The sequence below is a fragment of the Cervus elaphus genome, chromosome 13 (genome assembly GCF_910594005.1).
Source record: "Cervus elaphus chromosome 13, mCerEla1.1, whole genome shotgun sequence".
In the NCBI taxonomy this organism is placed as follows: domain Eukaryota; kingdom Metazoa; phylum Chordata; class Mammalia; order Artiodactyla; family Cervidae; genus Cervus; species Cervus elaphus.
In genome coordinates, this window is record NC_057827.1 from 68364771 (window position 1) to 68386771 (window position 22001).

Here is a 22001-nt window from a genome sequence, read left to right on the forward strand (position 1 = left end):
ACAGTCGCTTCAAAACCCGGTGCGTGAATTCTCTCTTTCAAAATCAAAGCAGTGTTGCTGAACTCTTCTTGGTGGGGGAGACTTGCCAAGAGTAAGTGGAATTTAAGGCCTATTAATGACGAATCCCAGATTTACTCCAAGTTGGTAGTAATTGGATTCAGCTGTATTCCCACTCACTTTGTACTCAGAATAAGTGTATTGGAAAGACAGGATGCCATGGCTGAAGGATTGGCTCTCTCCTTCTGGAGAGTCTGTATGTGTTTCCGTTTTGTGTGGACTGCCTCTTGTCTGCAGGCTTAGAATGGGCACGTGCTCGTAGACTCTTGTCCCCGCGCTGTCAGGAAGGCGGGTGCTGGGGGACAGGAGGGACTCACGGGGGTCTCTGAAAGCCAGCCTGCCGCATCTGCTTGGCACGGAGTACATGAGTGACTGCAAAGTGGTTCCCACCCTCACGGGCGTGCCTCCGGCAGCATCTTCTCAAAGTGACGTTCTCCGGGCTGCGGTTCGTGCAGCTCTGGCTTTAGTTCTCATCGGGGTTGTGTTTATTTGGGAAAAGCCATCATCTCCGCGCTAGAAAGGCCTGCCTCTCTCTGACTGTCCTGCCAAAAGTTGGTCCTTTTGGTATCTTGGAATGTTTCTCTTCACCACCAAGATGAGTCATATGGAAGTGGGCGTCCCTGTTTTTTTTTTTCCTTTGATAATATTTCTACCCAGAGACAGAGTTCACGTGCCTCCCCTTCCAATACAGTGACAGTTCAGTGACGTAACTTTTTTGTGTCCCGTCCTACAATTTGGCAGTTACAACGTGTTGTCATGTCCATCCATCCCTGAGGTAATTGAGATGCAGAGATGCTGTAAATACCTGTGGAGCCAGCTGTGAGCTGCTGGGTTGTGTTGGACTCACTTGGGAAGGCCTGGAGAAGCTCCTCACCGCGTGCCCAGCGGTCCTCAGGCTCTCCATCACTCCTGCCTGGAAGCAGAGCAGTCTTAGGCACACACCTCCAGTGTGTGTCGGCTCCTATGTCAAATATTAGTACCTCTTACTTTTCTATTCTTTGTAAAAGAAAACACAAGTAGAAGTTCAGTCACCACACTGGACAGGCCCTGGGGCTCACCCGCATCTTGGGGGTCAGCGGTCAGTGGAAGGTGTCCACTCCTTACTAGCTTGCCCCGGGGCCGCTGGTGAGAACGCTGCCCTCCCTCACCCTAGGGCCAGGGGCACTCACGAAGCCGCCCCAGTCTGACGGTGACCCTCATGAAGCATCCCTATGCGTCAGTTATTAATTACAGGCTTCCCTTTAGTAAATATGTTTTTAGAAGAGTAATGCGTTCTTCAGATGCTGTGGGTTAGTGTCTGTTCTCCGCTCCTTGCCTCCTGCAGGTTTTGCGTGGGTATCATCAGGTTTGCTCCTGGTATCATCAAGGATTTACCTTGAAGTAATCAGGAAGTGTCCCACGTTCACATTAGGAAATCAGTGAAAGCAACTGAGGGAGGGAGTGAAGAAATGTATGTAAACGTAAGGTACCTGTGATGTTATTTGTAGAGAGAAATGTTATTGCTCATAGCTTAAAACAATAATAATGAAAGGAAATGTTAATCAACGTTAAAACTGTTCTCAGCCAGCCTTGTGATTGTCCCTTTCGTGTCCTCTTTCTCTTAGATCAGAGGTCTCACTCAGCACACTGTCTAGCTTCCGGGTGGGATCCTGGGGCTCGTCCAGACCGCTGTCACGGGGGCTCCCGGCCGAGCCCGCGGACTACAACAATTTGTCTCATATTGTGCTTTTTAGTTGATGCTCTCTTTGGGGCTTAAGGTCGCTCTCTAGTGTGTCCTAAAACAAGAATGTCAGTGTTACTCATCTGTAGACAGTTTAAAGTAAACCACTGTCACTCATGGGCAGAATTCAAAATCCATTCTTTTTTTATTGTGCTTCATAGAAGTAATTGTAAAAATTGAGTCAAATCTGGGGTCGTGGTTTATTACTTCAAGAGTCAGTACCAGTCTTGAGTACCAAATGCTGAAGTGTAATATACCGAAAGCGTCAGTCCGGTTAGTTTTTACCATTTGATTCACATTACATGGTAATCAGAACAGTCAGGTCAAGTACGGGCTGTATTGTCATACCTTTTTTCTTCTTTCAAGGTTCACAATGCTCTATGGCTGATTCATGTTGATGTTTGACAGAAAACAACAAAATTCTGTAAAGCAATTATCCTTCAATTAAAAAATAAATAGATTTTTTTATCTAGGGTGAAACAGATCACCAGCCCAGGTTGGATGCATGAGACAAGTGCTCGGGCCTGGTGCACTGGGAAGACCCAGAGGGATCGGGTAGAGAGGGAGGTGGGAGGGGGGATCAGGATGGGGAATACATGTAAATCCATGGCTGATGCATGTCAATGTATGACAAAAACCACTACAATATTGTAAAGTAATTAGCCTCCAACTAATAAAAATAAACAGAAAAAAAATAAATAAATAAAAAAGATCAGCAATGCTAACATAATAGTTTTTAAAGAGCTTATTTTTCAATTACAAAATAACTCATTCTGTAGAGACCCAGCATACACAAGGGTAAAAAGCATATTCTCCCACCACCTCCACTCATTTTTATCCCCCAGTGGTACAGTCCTATTAACCCAGCAGCAAGTACTGAAGATTTTCAAAATATGCTGACCAACAAGAACCTAAATTAACATGCATTCAGAAAACACAGGAGGGGCTTAGCTGGTGGTCCAGTGGTTAAGAGTCCACCTTGCAATGCAAAGGACACGAGTTCAGCCCCTGGTCAGGGGTCAGGGAGCTAAGATCCCGTATGCCACGGAGCAGCTGAGCCCAGACACCACAGCTGGAGAGCCCGCATGCCACGCAAAGACCCGACGCAGCCAAATAAATCAGTGAACATGAGGAAATAGCTGATGGGGCTGTGGGTGCAATGTTTTTTTACTTATTTTGATTGGTCTAATATAGTTTTTTTAAAAAACAATAAAGTTGTAAATGTTAGCCAAATGAGGTTTTAAAACACGAGTTCATGAGATTATGCTCACAAACTTTAAATAAGCTGTAAACAAAAATATTTAATACAGTAAAGATTGAAGGCAGGAGGTGAAGGGGACGACAGAGGATGAGATGGTTGGATGGCGTCACCGACTCAATGGACATGAGTTTGAGTAAACTTCGGGAGATGGTGATGGACAGGGAGGCCTGGCTTGCTGCAGTCCGTGGGGTCTCAAAGAGCCAGACACGACTGAGCGACTGAACTGAACTGAACACCTTAGCTATCTGGAACCCTGGAAGAATTGAGACTTTCTTGTTTTTTTAAGAAGGATTTTTACAGGTAGAAATTTTATGAAGAAAAAAGATTTTACTCTGCTCTTCCTTCTTACTGCAATAGGTTTGTTCCAGTGTTCTGGCGACGGCTGAGTCGTCATCAGGTAGTTTTTAGGGGTAAATACGGGCTTCTCGGTGCTCTACAGTGTGAGAAAACCAGAAGGGTCCACGTACATGAGCTGTAACTATGAAATGCGCTCATTCAAGGTGTTTCTGGCAAAGTGGAGGGTGAGTACAGGTGTGGAATTGAGTGAGGACTGAAGTTAAGCTCGGAGGTCATTCAGAAAATGAAGCTTTTCGTTGAAAAGAGCTGGATATTTGATTGTAAAGAGCCCTTAGACATTGTGGTGACTGTTAGCTATTTCAGTGATTCGGCCACCGCGACTCAGAGTGTCTGTGGTCACAGTTCTGTCCCTCGGCCCTGAGGACCCTTCAGGCAGCACCCCCTCGCCTCCTGGACCGGCTGTGCAGTCTGGGGACTCGGGGAGCTTCCCGGGAAGTGGGGGGCCGTGCTGAGCGCCTGCTGGTTGCAGGGTTCCCCACTGGGCACTGGGGGGTACAGAGAACCAGGGGGCAGTCGCCTGGCACCTGCTCTCAGAAAGCAGCCCGGGGTGGGGGGAGGAAATGCCCACCTAGGGAGCTGACCATTCAAGGCAGGGGGAGCTACATGATGACCCTGGAGTGCGTCCTGTCTGACCAGGAGGTGAGGAGGCCCAAGCGAGAACCCCAAACAGGAGGGGCAGCTGGTGGAGGAAAGGGAGGTGAGGTGGGTTGGAGGAGCTGATGCGGAGAGAGGTGGGTGGAAGCAGGGAAGCCCGGGCCACCTGGGGACCCACTTGAGGTGCCGGCTCCTGTGGGGCGGGGGTCTCAGCAGCTTTGGTCTCAGGACCCTTTGACACCCCTCAGAACTATGTAGGACCCAGAGAGCTTCTGTTTATGCGGGCTTAACTACTGATATTGACCACATTAAAAATTAAACCAGAGAGGGTGGTATCATTTTCTACTTTTGTAAGTCCTTTTAATGTCTGACTTACTAGGAGAGAGCCGGATTCTCCGGCCTGCCTCTGCATTCAGCCTGTTGCCATATGTTTTGGTTGAAACAATGCAGGAAGACACGAGATTGGGAAGGGAGGAGCTTTTCAGATCGTTATGGACATCTTCTTTGATACCACAGCAAAAAGTAACCAGTGAGAGGTTTCTTGAAGGAATCTGCAGCATGGAATCTGAAACCACAGTAATAGGCTCCTATACACCTTATCAAATTAAGACCCAGTGGGCTGTTTCGCCCTCTGAATGGCTATTTTGCCCTTGACCAACAGTGTAACACCAGTGTGATCTTGTGGAAAATCTTGGTTCACTGAGTCAGGCAGATCTTGGACACATTTCAGTCAATTTGTCAATAGATCTTGTTTGTTAATATCCCCGCCGATCTCCTCTTCACCCCAGAAAGCTGTCACACTCACATGGGCAGATCAGGGCTTTCCAATACCTCCCAGAACGTCACATGGAGCTCCATCACTTCCCAGTCCTACACTGACCCTCCGTGCCCGCGTCTCGTTTCTGTTGTATCATTGTAAAGATTACGTGAGAAAACTGTGTGATGTGTATAAAGCGTTCAGTGTGACCCCTGGCCCCGGTGGACACTCCCTCCGTAATACCGTTAGGTTTGTGCTGTTTCTGTTGCTGTCGTCGTGAGTGACGCGTGTTGGCCGTCGCCCACACTGACAGAGGACACGGGGCCCCCGGGTGGGTGGAGACCCCCACTGTGTGCATGGAGCAGCTCGTTTGGGCAGCTCCACAGCGATGCCTCTTGCTGCTGGCCGGCTGGCCAAGGGACAGCAGCCACGCCCTCCACGGTAAATGTATAGCAGCGGCGGGCCCGAGGGGGCACCCACCCGCCCTGTGACCGCTGACCTGCCGTGTGCAGCTGTCCCGCAGCGCCCCTCTCCCCACCCTGGAGCTGGGCTTTGCCTCCTGCTACGCTGCCGGCATGTGATACGGCGGCAGTGTCACGTTTGTTGAATGAAAGCACTTCATGAGAAAGAATTTTATTTTGAACAGTACTCTGGACATGGCTTCAGAGAGTTAAGAAACACGGAAACTTTGTCATGGGAAGCATATGATCTGAGCAGCGACGAGCTGATTTTTTCCTTCCCTTGTCTTTAAGGAATATATAACCTCTATTCACTCCCACCCCCATCTCTTGTTTCTCGAATCTCTATTAATTGAAAAGTTGTAGGAAACTTAAAAGCGCGCCACGGTAATTCTGGGTTAAGTGTTGTTGCGATCGATAATACTTTGCTCTCTCCTTTTTCAGATGTTCCTCCTGCTGATCAAGAGAAGCTTTTTATCCAGAAGTTACGTCAATGTTGTGTCCTCTTTGACTTTGTTTCCGATCCGCTCAGTGACCTAAAGTGGAAGGAAGTAAAACGAGCTGCTTTAAGTGAAATGGTAGAATATATCACCCATAATCGGAATGTGATCACAGAGCCTCTTTACCCAGAAGTAGTCCATATGGTAAGTAATTGCCGTCTAACCAGCGTGCCCAACCCTCGGTGACAGACTGAACTCTGACTTACTTAGAATATGCTAAGACATTTAAGCCTAACATGACATTTGCTACCCCAAAAAAATCCTCCTGTTCAAAAATGTGTCCTGACACCTGGGAGAATGAACATCTCTGTGCCATGCCCTAGACTGCAGTGAGGGAACTCGAAGGACCGCTGTGCCCTGCGTGTGTTAACTTCACCTGATCCTCACGGCCACCACGTGGGGTAGAAATGTCAGAACTTTCATTTTTTTCTTAACTGTCTTACCCTCTTTAACAGTGCTTATGCACAATTCAGAAGTAAGCGTGTGGTCCACACATGGGCAGGAAAATGCTGATGGTTGGGAGGAGGTAAAATAGTGGTGGGGCCAAGCTGGAGTCGGGACAGTCCACCCTGATTGGCTGGTTCACCGTTGGTTTCATCTGACCCCCAAATCCCTGTCTTCAGTCTCAGACTGTCTAACCCACTTCTAGGTCCTTTGCAGGTCCTGCTGTGACCTCAGTCAGTACCATCTAGAAACATTTCATGTGATACCATTTTTAAAACTCTAATGTTTGATGCCGAACTCTAGTTTCCTGTTGAGTTTTTTTGAATTGTTGTTATTTTATCTGTCTTTGACATATTACTCCTTGGTAGCTAAGGAATCCTTGTGGCGTAATATAAAATTTTAAATCCTGATTTCCGTTGAACTCTGTAAGTTTCTGATTCTTTTCCCCCAAAGCTATATATTTCAAAATCGACTAGGCTCATTGACCTAAAATATGTTTCTCCTTACATTAGTATGTGTGCTCTGGGAAAGAAGAAATGCAAGTCATGTTCTTTGTATAGTTCACAGGCTGTTGTGTCCGAAGCTGAGATCAAAACTTGCTTTCTTTATCACGGTTAACTCTTAAAGGTCAGACTTTACCAGCCTGTCATCCGCCTAGGGCTGTGAGGTCCATTCAGGTTCCACCGCAGACGCCTGCCCTGAAGAACCATCACAGGCCTATTGCTGCTCAGTCACTAAGTCGTGTCCAACTCTTGGCAACCCTGTGGACTGCAGCACGCCAGGCCTCCCTGTCCTTCACTATCTCCCGGCAGCCGTATACTGATCAGTAAATCCTTCAAAGCCTCTCTCATTCAGACTAAGGAAAATCAGGGAATGTCTTTTTCTGTCCTTAATTTCCACTCTCAGTTACTATGGAAGGGCCTCCCAAACCCCAGAATCACAAAGAGAAATCTCTAATATTTTCTAACACTTTGATAATTCTCTTGTTCACAAGATGCTTTGCAGTCCTCCTGGAACTTTTTTTTTTTTTTTAATGTCTCAGGGTGAGGATATAACTGTGTCTTCTAAAATGATTGAAAAATCATTAGTCCCTACATCGTGTGATGAATATCCCCCTTTCTCCACTTTAAATGCTGCTTTACTGTATATTAAGTGTATTCTATTTTTGAATTAAGTGTATATATATGTCAACTACTATATTTATAAACACTCAATTTATTCTGTTTTAAGTGACCCGTGTGGAAGCTTCTTCTATTTGGACGGGGCCTGGGCTGCCGGCAGCCCCTGAGTTCCGCTCTCTCCCCAGGAGGGAAGGGTCCGCAAAGGGCATCGAGGCCCAGGCTGGCCAGGTGTGGACTGGATGTCTGCACTGCCCACTGGCCCCCGTCTCTCCTGGGTCTTTCACCGAGGTGGTGTGTTACCAGAACCAGAACCACTTAGCATGCCTCAAGCTCTTGAGACTTGTTTCAGATGAAACGATCGTTGCTTCCTGCCTCTCTCTTAAAACCGTGTCCTAATAACCAGCCTCTCCCGCCGTCTTAGCTTTGTTCCCCACCCGGCAATGCAGGCCGTCTCCAGAGTCCTGGGCATCTTGCCTCTGGTGCACATAGCAGACACTTGCTGAGCATCCCCTGAGCACGTTTTTAGATGAGGAAGTAAGAGTGGTGAGCAAGACGTGCGCCCTCCCAGAGCCGGGATCGGTCACATGTCGTTTTTGGTTAAGGTGAGGCCGTGAAAGAAGGGGAAGCGGGGAGGGGGGAGAGTTGCAGGACCGCCCACGTGGTGGGAAGAAGGCGGGAGAGGAACCTGCTCGGAGGGGAGTTAGGCGGTCCCCCGAAGGTGCGCGCAAGGAGGCGCTTTTCCGTGTCCCTGAGAACAGGGACGGTCAGTCTGTCCTCTCTGCTGCGGCGAGGGCAGGAGAGCGCAGCTGCCCCCTCCCCTCGAGGGGCGTGAGGGGAGGGGCAGGCGGGGTTTGTGCTTCGTAGACGGAGGGCACTGGGGAAAGATACAGTGCAAGAGTGTGTGGGGACGGTCCCCGCAGCATTTCTGACCGTCTGGAGGTAGAGCGGGTGCAGGATCCCAAGAGCCGACGGAAGGCCTCCACCGCGCAGTGCCTGGACCCGGCGGGGCAGGTGGAGTGGTGGGCCCCTTCCTGGTTCCAGCCCACGCCCCTGGTGTGCTGACCCCTGAAGTGGCACTCAGCCGCCTTGCTTGAAGGGTTGCCCGGTGTGTATTTTGTTTTGGTTTTTTTTTGGCCGCACCACATGGCCCATGGGATCTTCGTTCCCTAACCAGGGATCGAACCCAAAGGGAGTCATTTGTATTTATGAATACTGTCATAGTATTTTTGCAGACATTTATTCCCACTGACTTTGAAGAATCCACAGCTCTAGAGATGTTGCACTCTTTATGCTTACTTCTTTTAAATGCGTTGCCTGTTACACTGGGCTGCTGTATTTTTTAACATTTATTGACGGGTAATTCATAAGTACAGTCCACCCCTTTAAGATGTACAATTCACTTTAGTCTGTTGACAGGATTGTGCAGGCATCAGCACGTGTAATTTTATAATATTTTCATCCCCCTGAAAAACTTCCCATACCCATGAACAGTTACTGCCACTCTTCCTAACTCCCCCCCTGCCCCTGTAACTGCTTCGCTATTTTCCGCCTCTGTAGATTCGTCTAACCTGGACATTTCTTAGAAATAGAATTATACAGTACGCGACCTTCTTTTACTTTGCGTAATGTTTTCACATTTCATCCATGTTGTAGCATGTATCACAACTTCTTTTTATTGCTGAATAATATTCCATAATAATAATATTCCACAAGAATATATACCCCACATCTTATCTGTTTATCCATTGATGGACATCTGTGTCATTTCTGCTACTTGGCAGTTGTGAATAATGCCCCTGTGAGCACTCACGTGCAGTCTTTTGTGTACATACGTGTTTTCATTTCTCTTGTGTGTTTACCCAGGAGAGGAACTGCTAGGTCATGCTAACACTGTGTTTAGCAGTTTGGAGAGCTGCCAGACTGCTTTCCAAAGTGGCAGCCCTGTTTCACGTTCCCAGCAGCTGGGTATGAGCGCTTTGGTTTCCCCACGTCTCCCATACTTGTTACCGTCTGATGGTGGCCATCCTGGTAGGTGTGAGCTAGGATCTCATGGTCGTTCCTGTTTGTGCTTTCCTCTTGGCTAGTGACGTTTAGCACTTTTCTTGTGTGCTGTGTCTTTTTATGTGTCATTTAACGGAAATTAAGTGAACCTTATAGATCATCAAGAAATTAACAGAACCTTATAGATCATCAAGCTCAACCTTTATTTTCCAGATTAAAATAGCTTAGGTTCAGGGAGAGGAGGATGAAAAGGGAGCAATACCCAGGGGGAAGTTCCTGGAGTCTAGATTCTTGGGTTAAATTACAAAAATTCCATTATCTCAATGTTTAAGCCATTTTTAAAATATAGTCAGCCATCTGGTGTTTAATTAAGTTATCTAATGAATCTGTTTTTCAGGCGTTGGCATTTTTCTCAAGCAAAACCAAGTTAATAGCATAGCATGTTCTTTCACAGAATACCATTTATACTTGAACGACTAACAAAAAGGTTATTCAGACTTGGGTTTTCAGGGAGCATTTTCTCACAAAGTAAAATGAAAATGTCACTTTAAGGAAGATAAGATAACTGATGATGTTTATTGTCAATGATTAAAATTTGAGCATTCAAAAAGAAAATTCAAGCTCTCAGGAGAAATTTTGAATTTTGGAAGATTTGTATCTGCCAATGCAGACTTCAGCTTCCCAGTGCTGCAAGCCGTCCTGCTGAGACTGGTGTCAGTACCAATGAGTGGGATCCTTAATATACACAGTGAAAGGAACTAGACATTGTGGTGCCTCCACAGTCCTGTGAACATATGGAAGACAATCAAATTGTACATTTTAAAGGGGTGGATTGTATGATATGTGAATATCTCAATAAATCTGTTTTTAAAAAGCATGGCAGTTTAGTCTAATAGGCAATTTGTTTACAATACATTAATACACATAATTCAGTGAGACCAGTATTTTCCAAATGACGAACAGATGATGTTATAAAATCATTCATTGGCCGGAGAGCTATTCAAAGTGCAAGACACATCAGAGGGTTTTCAGGAATTAGAGACCCCTCATTGACAAGATTTAGGATTCCACAGAATAGGTAACCTTTAGTGCACTACCACTTGTCAAGTTTTGGTAAAGTATCAAAGAAGTCTACAATTATCTAGAAGAGCTATTGATCACCCCTCACTTTTCCAACTACCAAATGCTGGAGACAGGTTTTTCTTCCTGTATTTCAACCAAATGAACATTCTGAGCATAGCAGATATAAGAATTCAGCTCTTTGTGTTTTTTGTGTTTTTTTTAATTAAACCAAACATAAAGAGGTTTGCAAAAATGTGAAACAGTGCCACTTAAGACATTAAAATATATTTCCAGGTATTATCTTCAGTGATGTTTCTTATCTTTTTTCTGGGTCTCCAGGTAATATTCAGCCCCTACAGCTACCACAGATGCAGCAAATCCCCACTTGAATCCTTTTAACAATGCTCCAACAAAGGAAACATTGTTTGCGAAGCCACCTGTGTATCTCCAAGCTTCATTGCGGCCCCATGGATCCCTTAGTCCTTGTTAAGCCAGTTTCTCCTGGACAGTGTTTAATGGTGTCCCTTCTGTCTTCCACCATTTATAATCTGGAAGTTCCATTTTACTAGGACCGTGTTCATGTCCAAGTCCATGGGCCATGTCTGAGAGCAGTCTGACCTCTCAGGACCCTCCAGTGCCTCTTCTCTCACTGAATTTGTTTTAGGAAATATTTTTATTTAATATGAGTTGTTTTATGAAATAATTAGTTGTTTTGAAAAAAAGTAGTTATTTTTATAAATGTATGTATATTGACATAATGAGTTTGTTATTTTTTAATGAGCAAGTTTTTTTTTTAATTTCTCTACTTTAATTTCTAATACAGTCAACGTCCATAGACAGAACTCTCATAAACAAAAGTTCTTTGGATCCTCAATAACTTTCAGGAGTTTAAAGGGGTTCTGAGACCAAAAGCTGTGAGAACCACTCCTGTCAAGTTCTGCCAGCGCGGCCTGGGAGCGGCTCAGAAACGTTTCCTGGGTCACCGCGCTGCTTGCCAGCGTCTCCGGGTCAGCCGGGTCTGCCTGCCCCGCCCCAAGATTAAGCCTTCCTGTGCTGCCTGTGACAACTCGACCCCCGGGGCTGTCAGCTCTGGAGAAAACGGCTTGCAGTGCCCCGGCAAGCCTTCTAAAATTCCTTGCAAGTCCTGGTCAGAGCTCAGTAACCCTCACTCGACAGTTTCCTGCCAAGGCAAGGGCACTGAGGCTAGTCTTAGTCACAGATGAATGTAGCCTGCAGGTCCGAAAAGGAATTGTTTTGGTCACCGATTGAGTGGAGTGGCTGGCTCAGAAGTGCTTCACATCAAGGTAGACCTCTCTGGAATCACTCACCTCTGTGGGGCTGGATTACTCCATAGAAGTCAGTGAATCAGATGCAGGGGTGCCCTTCTGCGGTCCGCCCTGACTGTCTCAGAGACAGACTGTGTTCTAGAGGAATGTAGAGCCAACTGTTAATAGTAGCTGCCTCTACATGGTGTGTTTATGTGGATTTTCCCTTTTTACTGTATTTTTGTAATTTTAAAAAATTTCATATGATCATGTATCTCATTTGCCATCATCAAAAATCAGTAAATATGTTTTTCTTTAAAAAAAAAAAAAAAAACCCTCCTGATGTGTGGTGTCTTTACGGGATCCATGTTGAGTTTCCAGGGGAAATGAGTTCATCACCATATTTTAATCTGTACTGCTTGTCAGTGACAAGATGGTGCCTTGCAAGTTTTCTTTTATGCTCGGGGTTCAAGTCAGCATTTTCTAATAAGAGCAGAGGGTTTTTCTCCCTGGTCCTTACGGGAGCTTTCATGCCTAGATCCCCTTGGTGATTGTCTTGTGCTCCAATTAAGGACTGATGTTAGATACTCTCCTTCCGTTTTTATATCTGATGTTTACAGTGTGTTCTGGAAAGTTTTATGTGTTGTAAGGGTAAAGATAGTTTGCAAATGAGAGGGGAAAGGGCGTTTTGAATGAAAGGAGGTGGTATATTAAAAATGAAGCTTCAGTAGTTCACAGATTTCTTTAAGGTGGTGATTTAAACCACCAGTTCAGTTCAGTTGCTCAGTTGTGTCCAATTCTTTGTGACCCCATGGACTGCAGCACACCAGGCCTCCCTGTCCATCACCAACTCCCCGGAGCCTACCCAAACTCATGTCCATTGAGTCGGGGATGCCATCCAACCATCTCATCCTCTGTCGTCCCCTTCCCCTCCTACCCTCAATCTTTGCCAGCATCAGGGTCTTTCAGATGAGTCAGCTCTTCGCATCAGGTGGCCAAAGTGTTGGAGTTTCAGCTTCAGCATCAGTCCTTCAGTGAACAATGCATCCCCCTTTGTGCGTAGTTGCTTTTGTTTTACCAGAGTCACAGTAACACAGGAGTGAAGAAGCGCTTAGATGAGCTAAGGGGAGGTGAAAGCAACAAGTGCTTGTTGAAACCCAGAGAATACCTGTTTTACCTTAAATATCAGTGAGCCGTTTCTTGGAGATTGGCTCTTGTTTTGAGAGAATTACCCTTTGTTTGGTTGGATGTTTTAAAATTATTTTTAAATGTGTGCTTATTTTAAATAAGTGAAATAAATACAAAAAGAAAAAAAAAGTTAATCTTTGTCTTTACTCCACCCTTTCCCAGTTCTACCTAAACCCACCCCTACCTCCAGCCAACCAACTTATATGTACCTTTTTTTCCCAAAAGACTGCTAAGAAATTTTGGGAGATGATGGATACATTTATCATCTTGCATGATCATTTCATGGGTGTATGCAGATGTTAAATGTATCAAATTGTACAGTTATGTACAGTTACACGTGTCAGTTGTACCTCACAAAAGCAGGAGTTTTTAAGCTCCTAAATTGATAGCTATTCTTTTGATCTAGGAGCACAGTGAAGAAGTTATGAAGACGCTAAGGGCATTGTGAACCAAGAAGGTTTGAGAACTTAGAACCCAGTCAGTATCTTTCTGTAACGTTTTAAAATTAATTTTAAATTTCCATATGGCAAAATTAACTTTTTAGTGAAGAGTTCTCTGAGATCTGACAAATATGTATAGTCGTGTAACCACTCAGGATAGAGAACAGTTTTATTGCCCTCCAAAAAAGCACTGCGCGCTACTCCTTTGAAATCAGACCTTCCCCTTATCCGTTGCCTCTGGCGGCCACTAATCTATCCCCCAGCTCTGTCGATTGGCCTCTTCCAGAATGTCATATAAATGGACTTGGACAGTATGTTGCCTTTTGAGTCTAGCTCCTTTAACTTAGCGTAACACATCTGATGTTATGTTTGAGCACATGGGCATGGGATTGCTGGGTCATATCATTAAGTATTTGTTTAACTTTCTAAGAAACTGCCAAGCTGTTTTCCAAGGTAAATGTGCCATTTTTTTGTGCTCCCACCAGTCACGTGTAGTAGTTCCAGTTGCTCCACCTCCTCGTCAGCATATGGGATCTCCAGTCCTTTTATCTTATTTTGATTTTAAGCTGCAGTTCCCTGGTGCTGAGCATTTTTTCCTGTTTGTTTGCATATCTTCCTTAGGAAAGTGTGTGTTCGTATCATTGGCCCATTTTTTTTCATTGGGTTGTTTTCTTATTATTGAGTTTGAGACTTCTTTACATATTCTGGATACAAATGCTTTGCCAGATACGTGATTTGTAAATCCTTTCTTTCAGTTTGCGGCTTGTCTTTTTACGTTAACAGTGTCTTTTACAGAGTTTTTCATTTTAGATGAAGTCTAATTTATGATTTGTCTCTTTTACAGATAGTGCTTTTGGTGTCATGTATAAGAAGTCTTTGCCCCACCCAAACTCAAAAAATTTTCTCCTAAACATTCCTACTTTCACATTTAAATCTATGATCCATTTTCTCTGAGGTTCATTTTTTGGCCTATGTATGTCCAAGTATTTGTTGAAGAGAATAACCATTCTCCATTGAATTCCTTTCCTCCTTTTTGATATGGTCATTCAAAAATTGGCTGTATTTGTGAGTCTGTTTCTGGACCCTGTATTCTCATCCACTGATCTAGGGATCTGCTCACCTATACCATACTATCTTCATGATTGTGAAAAGTGATAGTGTTAGTCGTTCAGTTGTGTCCGAATCTTTGTGTCCCCATGGATTATAACCTGCCAGACTCCTCTGTCCATGGAATGCTCCAGGCAAGAACACTGGAGTGGGTAGCCACTCCCTTCTCCAGGGGATCTTCCCGACCCAGGGATTAAACCCAGATCTCCTGCATTGCAGATTCTTTACCATCTGAGCCACTAGGGAAGTCCATTAACTTTGTATTAAATGTTGAGATCAGGTCACGTGAATGCTCCAACCTTTTTATCCTTTTTCAAATTGTTTGGCTTTTCTAGTTATTTTATCTCTCCAAGTCAATTTTAGAATCAACTTGTCTTTATTTACAAAATATCTTTCAAGGGTTTTAATTAGAGTTGTATTGAATACGTACATTTGGAGAGAATTTATATCTTAACAATATTGAACCTTTCAGTCCATGAACACAGAATATCTCCCCATTTTGGTCATCTTTGTAATTTTAAGCATGTAGATTCCCCTGTATTTTTTTAAACTCATAAGTATTTCATTTTTTGGTGCTATTGTAATTGGAGTTTTTTATTTTCTATTTCTCTTTCTTGCAGTTGCATCAAGTGCTTCATGTTATTCAGTGCATAAGTATTAGTATTATTTGTTAATTAAATTGTCCTTTATAACTGTAAAATGATTCTTTTATCACTAGTAATATTATTTTCTCCAAAACCTACTTTGTGTGTTAGTATATCCCCTCCAACTCTCTCTTGACTAGGTTTACCATGGTAAATCTTTTCCTTTCCTTTTACTTTTGACCAATTTGTATCTTTATATTTAAAGTGGACTTATCCTAGACAGTATATGGTTGAGTCTTATACTTTTATTCAGTCAAGCAATCTCTGCCTTTTGATTGGGGTAGTCAGACCATTAACTTTCATTGCGAATATTGATATTGTTGGGTTTAAATCTACCATTTTGCTGTATTTTTTCTCTATTTATTCTATCTAGGTTTTGTTCCCTTTTCCTCTTTTTCTGCTTTCTTTTTGACCAATTGAATATTTTTTGTGATTACACTCTATCTCTTTTGTTGACTTTTAAACTATGACTGTTTTTGTAAAAAAAATTTGTTTTGTGATTTATTTTTGGCTGTGCTGGGTCTTCGTTGCTTTGTGAGAGCTTTCTCTAGCTGCAGCAAGTAGGGGCTACTTGCACGGGCTTCTCGTTGTGGGGGCTTCTCTTATGGAGGTCATGCTCTAGGCATGGGCTTCAACAGTTGCAATATTCAGGCCCCAACATTCAGGATGTGGTGGTTGCGGCTCATGGGCTCTAGAGCATGGACGAGTAGTTGTGGTTCGTGCACTTAGTTGCTCCACAGCACGTGGAATCTTTCTGGACCAGGGGTCAAACCCATGTCCTCTGCATTGGCAGGCAGAGTCTTATCCACTGCACCACCAGGGAAGTCCTAAACTATGACTATTGTTTGACCTCATGTATTTAGCTTTTCTAGAAGGCATCTTTAACTTGTCACAGTTAGTCTTTAAGTGACTATGTGTTTACAGCAGCAGCCTTCCATTTCTTCTCCCGTCTTTCTGCTCTTGTTGCCGTACATCTTCTCCGTATGTTATAAACCCCACAGTATATTATTTTTAGGAAACAGTTCTATTTTTAAAGAGATTTAAATAATTGTTAAACCGTCTTATACTTAACCAGATAGTTACCATTTTCAGTATTCATCATTCCAGTATCCATCTGATACCAGTTTTCTTCTGCTTAAAGGACTTTCTTAAATTTCTCTTGTAGTAGACGTCTGTTGTTGTTGTTTAGTCGCTAAGTTGTGTCTGACTCTTTGCAACCCCATAGGGACTGTAGCCCACCAGGCTCCTCTGTCCATGGGATTTCCCAGGCAAGAATACTGGAGTGGGTTGCCTTTTCCTTCTCCAGGGGATCTTCCCAACCCAGGGATCGAACCCACATCTCCTGCTTGGCAGGTGGATTCTTTACCTCTGAAATCTGTGCTGTGCTATGGGTAGTCATTCAGTTGTGTCTGATTCTTTGCGACTCCACGGACGGTAGCCCGCCAGGATCCTCTGTTCATCAGGATTCTCCAGACAAGAGTACTGGAGTGGGTTGCCATGCCCTCCTCCAGGGGATCTTTCCAACCCGGGAATCGAACCGCAGCCTTCTGCTTGGCAGGTGGATTCTTTACCAGCTGAGCCATCAGGAAAGCCCACCACTGAGGTCTACCAATGATCAATTCTTCTAGCATTTATTTGCCTGAAAAAGTCATTCTTTTGCCTTTGGTTTTGAAGGATATGCAGGCATACCTCATTTTACTGTGCTTCATTTTGTCACAGTTTGTATGTACTGTGCTTTGACAGATTGAGGTGGTGGCAGTCCCGTGACAGGCAATTCTGTCGGCACCGTTTCTCCAACCATTTTGCTCACTGTGTCTCTGTGGCACATTTTGGTAATTCTCAAAATACTTCAAACCCTCCAACAGCAAAAAGGTGATGACTCTCTGAAGGCTCAGATAATGGTTAGCATTTTTAGACATAAGGCTATTGTACACTTAATATACTAAAATACGGTTTCAATATAACTTTTATAGGCACTGGGAAACCAACAACTTTGTGTGACTAGCTTTATTTTGACATTGACTTTATTGCAGTGCTCTGGAGCTGAACCCACAATACCTCTGGTGGGTGTAGAGCCGCAGGTCAGAGTTTAAGCCTTTGAAAGTTTTGCCCCACTCTCTTCTTGCTTGCATTGTTTGTCATGAGAAGTCTGCTGCCTTTCCTGTCTCTGTTCCTTTGAACCTCGTGTGCCTTTTTATCCTCTGGCTGCCTTTTAGGATCTTTTTCTTTTATTCTTTTTAATCAGGCACCTTGATTACAATGTGCCTTGGTGTAGTTTTCTTCTTTTTCTTGTTTTTGGAGTTCATTTATAATTTTTATCAAATTTGGGAAAGTATTTGGCCCTTGTCACTGCAAACACTTTTTTCTGTCCCCTGCACCATAATCCTTTAGAGACTCCAGTAACGTGTGTCTGAGGCCTCTGAGGGTTCTCCCACAGCTCAGAGGTGCTCTTTTTCTCTTTAGAGAAAATGTGTTTTTTTCCATGTGTTTCATTTGGTGATTCTCTTTGTTGTCTTCAAGTTCAGTAATTTTCTGCAGCATCTCAGCTTTTTTGTTAATTCCCATCCAGTAAATTTTTCATCTCACATTGTCATCTTCATTTCATATAGTTTATGTCTTTTCTATATCTTCATGTCTTCACCTAACTTTATAAACATAGAATGTTGTTTTAGCCTTATCTGTTGATTCTACCATTGCATCAGTCCCAGGTCAGTTCAATTGATTGGTTTTCCTTCTTGTTATAGATTATATTTTTCATGCTGCTTTATGTGTCTGGTAATTAATTTTTATCAGATGCCTGACCATGTGGATTTTGTCTTGATGAATATCGCATACTTACTTATTTCTTCTAATGTTCTGGAGCTTTGCTTTGGATGCAGTTAAGTTACTTGCAAACAGTTTGATCCTTTTGATTCTTGCCTTTAAGAGGTGTTAGGAAGGACTAATGAGTTGACTCATTGGAAAAGACCCTGATGCTGGGAAAGACTGAAGGCAAAAGGAGAAGGGGGCACCAGAGGATGAGATGGTTGGATGGCATCACCAACTCAGTGGGCAGGAATTTGAGCAAACTCCGAGAGATGGTGAAGGACAGGGTAGCCTGGAGTGCTGCAGTCCACGGGGTCACAAAGAGACACGGCTGAGCGACTGAACAACAACAAGGAAGGACTGTGGTCATAGTCACTCTGTGGCTGATTATCCCCTCTGCTGAGATAAGGCCCCTCTGGTTATGAGCCCAGTACTCCATGAGTTAATGAACTCTTCCAGTCTGGTTGGTGGGAACAGGCACTGCTGTTGGCCCTGGGTGAGTACTGGGTCCCTGGTCTTTTCAGGTATTCTTTTTGCAGGCTCCAATAGTTCTGACACAGATGTACTGGTCAGTCCTCTGCTGAACAGTTTAAGGAGACCTCTGCAGTCTCTGGAGTTGTCTCTGTGCAACTCTGTACTCTCTGGGACTCTGGTGCCCTGCAGATTCTAACACCCGTGTCTGCTGAGCATCACCTGGGTTCTTTCTGCCCGTGCTGCACCCTGGGGATTCTGTTGAAGGAGAAAGCTGGGCGTTTGTTTCCCATCTCTCAGGAATCTCTATCTTTCACTGCCTGAAATCCATGCCTTGCAAACCGTTATTCCATATGTTTTAGCTTAGTTTTTTGGGTTGTTTCAGGAAGTATAGCAAATCCCATTTCTGTTACTCAGTCTTGTCAGGAAGTGTAAGTCTCTGCTTCATTTATAATAGATACTCAGTCAGTATGTAACTCCATCCACACAGGTGGTCCAGCACTGATTCTAAAAAATGAACTAATTAAAGGTTATGTGCATAATTTATAATTGTGTGACTGTGTACATCTAGTCAGTGGAGATGGCACGTAGCAAGAAGATGGTTGGTTATGCATACATGACCAGGAGATAAGTACTTTAGCTCTGAAGCTTCCCTTTTCCATTCATTTCTCTCATATTGAATGCAGAATACATAGTTTTGCCATTCCAAAGCATTCCTAAACTTTCTCACAATTTATTGCAAAAAAAGATCAGTATATGTAAAGTATAAGGATGTTAATGGTAAAATTTATTTGGTAGCTATATGGTTCTTCACTATGAAATTTAGCTGTTTATCGTTGAGGCTTTTCATAGCAAGATATTGGGGAATACATCGTTCAGAAGCTATGTAAAAGTCACCTAGGTCCAGAGTAAACAGCTTAGGAGAAGCTTCCAATTGCAGTGTTATCTTTAAATAGCACCAACTGAACTATAAGTATTGCAGATTAGTGTTATCTTTTGTAAGTAAATGTTCTGTTCTGAAATTCAAAAAATAAAAACTAAAGAATAAATTTATATGCATAACTATAAATGACATATTTTCATTTGAAGAAGATGCTATTATACCCTTAATAGTGAAATAGTCATAAAATTTAAATGTATGTTGTTTGAAAACGTGAGAGAAAATTTCCTTTATTTAAGTATTCTACAAAGATTTGTAGGTATTTATTTCCATAGCTTTAACTTTGATTAGGAACATATTTGATTGTAAGAATAGCCAGCTGTTCACAGTAAGAGCTCAGCTTGTGGTTCCTTCACTCGGGTGTCTATTCGGAGGTAAAGCTGCATCCTTTGAAAGCAGCTCTCGCTTAGAGGAAGTGGTGATGTCGATTCCTGGAGGAGGGGACCCAACTTCACTTCCCTCCCCTCCCATGTTAATAGAGTGCTCATTCTGTGCAACGTGAAGCGATGGGCCCTGGAAAACAGCACCGGAGGAAAGACATTAGATCAGGAATTACCCGACCATGCAGTTATATTTGAGACACAGACTGTGAAGAGAGGGGAAGGATGATGGAAGAGCTTGAACTCAGGGCCCGGGTCAGGAGAGGTTCCCCTGATGAAATGCCACTGCAGTGGAGAGCTAAGGTTTAATTGGGAAGTTTTCAGTTTCCAGTAATTAACTTGGTGTTGCAGTTAGTAAGGTGACTGGTCGGTGCTTTTCCCAAAGGACCCACTTGCTCTCAGCAGGTTTTTGAGGCCCCACCAGGTGCCAGGCGCTGCGGCAGGCGCTGGAGGGTCAAAGTCAAGCAGACGTTCCCCAGGATGACCGCTGAATTCTGCTGTGAAACCAGACTGATCTCATTTTACAAGTGAGGCAGGGGACGGTTTTTCTCTTTAAGATTGCCACTAGGATTTTTATTATCCACCTAAGAAGTCAATTCGAGTTACTAAGATTGCTTTCAAAGTATGAGTTGCTTTGTGGAAAAGTTACATCTTTGTGATACGATGTCATCTCACACTGGAGAAGGGAAGGGCCCTTGTTCATTCGGGTATTCTTCAGTGCCTTTCCTAGGGTTTTCATGCTCTGAGGCCTTGTAACTGGCTTGTGAGTTCCCAGGCCCTTGGTCATTTTTGTGGCCACATGCCCTGGGGTCCACCTGTTAATCATGTTTCCTCATTACCTGTTGGTGGTGAAGAGGCTGTTGCTGTGAGGTGTGTATTTTTGGTTTTCATATGGGTGGTCCAACTGTGAGGGTCTGGCTATTGCCTCTGTTGGTTTTCCCAGTTATATAATTTGCAGTCAAATAACAGCTTTCTGTTTAAAATATAACGTGGAAGGCCTCCATTCCTCCCTACCCCCAAAATGCATCTCTTCGCAACATGACCCTCAGAGCCTGACCTTCCTATTACAGGAGGAAGGGCTGTAATTTGGCCTCTGGTGGACTCACCTTTATAAATCCTACTGACATGAATAAAACAGAATCAGTAGCGATAGAGAACCCTTGTGGTTTTAAACAGAGAACTGAATAAGCAACCTCTCTTTCCTTGTCTCTGAAATTAGATTATCAGCGTTCCTTTTTGGAGTGTATCCCTTCCTATCTTAAACCTTTATTTTGTCTACTGTACCGCAGGTGGCTCACAGCATGAATATTTTATTACTTCACCCACTGGCAGTGAATATGACAGGTACAGAAAGCCTGCATGTTACTGCTAAATGGTGAGACTTTTCCATAAACTCGCTTCTTGAGCCATTTTGGTTTGTGTTTACTCAGTAAATTTAGCAACTGGGAGAAGAGCATCTTCAGGGTCCTTTAAATACTGAAAGTAGAAGTGTCGGGAGAGCTGTCAAAGTAGGTGCTTCCTACTGCACGGTCAGTCCATGCCGTGTGCGGGGGCTGTTCACGCCTGCGCACATCACGACATCTGTTGTCACATGCTCCGTGCAAAGCAGGGGTTTACTGTCTTTCCGCAGGCAAGAAAACCAAGGCTTGAGTAGGCTGTTGAGTCTCAGGCCCTGGTCTTGAGTGAGAAGATGGCCCAGCGAGGCCGCCCCCTGAGGCCACGCTGCCCCTTTCTGTCCAACACCCGATTCCAGCTGTGTGTGCCCGGATCGCAGTGCACGCGGAGAGGCTGTGGGGAGGTCTGCGTGGTCCGCACGAAGGCTTCTAGACCTACGGCAGAAACGGGTTCCTGCTGATCTCCATGGTGTGATGCTGGCAATGATTGCCTTCTGTAGTGCTGAGGCTAAACTCCACGCCTCTAGACAGCACCTGGATGACAGACCATGGCGCTCAACTCATTTGACCCCTGAAGCTGTTGGGCTAAGAAATGTTGGTGGGTTGGAAACCCGAGGATAGCTCGAGGTGGCCTGTTTTTTTTTTTTTTTTTTTGCTTTCTTCTCTTTTATCTGTGTTTTAGTTTTTAATGTCTTTAGCTTTTTCTAGAGCATTAAATTAGCTCAATGAAATGTGGTAGGAAAGGAGGGTAGAAATGAGTGTGAGGGTTTTGTTGTTGTGGCGTGAAACAAGTAATTTTCTATCCATTGGAGCTGGCCAGTGATAAAACTTCCTGGACCAAAGATGGTCAGTCTCACAGGACACTGAAAAGGGGACTTTGTGTTCAAAGCAACTTGGTCTGTGGCCCCTTGCAGGCCCCCAGGATGGATCAGTCAGAGTCCTTCCAGAGAAGCAGAACCAATAAGAGAGCAGAGAAAGATGGAGAGGAGCGGATGGGTGCATGGATGGGTGGGTGGATTTCTGAGGCTCTGTCTT

At 44.1% G+C, this 22001-nt stretch overlaps 1 protein-coding gene and 1 pseudogene across 8 annotated transcripts in view; one reads left to right on the plus strand and one right to left on the minus strand.

Annotated features, from left to right (window-relative positions):
• Positions 1 to 22001, plus strand: part of PPP2R5C (protein phosphatase 2 regulatory subunit B'gamma) — a 136293-nt gene that overhangs the window by 76033 nt on the left and 38259 nt on the right. For all 8 annotated transcript variants that reach the window (XM_043922707.1, XM_043922710.1, XM_043922708.1 and 5 more), the window contains one exon: positions 5649 to 5848. In XM_043922707.1, the coding sequence (XP_043778642.1) occupies positions 5649 to 5848 (200 nt within the window). The remainder of the gene's footprint in view (positions 1 to 5648; positions 5849 to 22001) is intronic.
• LOC122707055 lies at positions 10636 to 10932 on the minus strand (annotated as a pseudogene).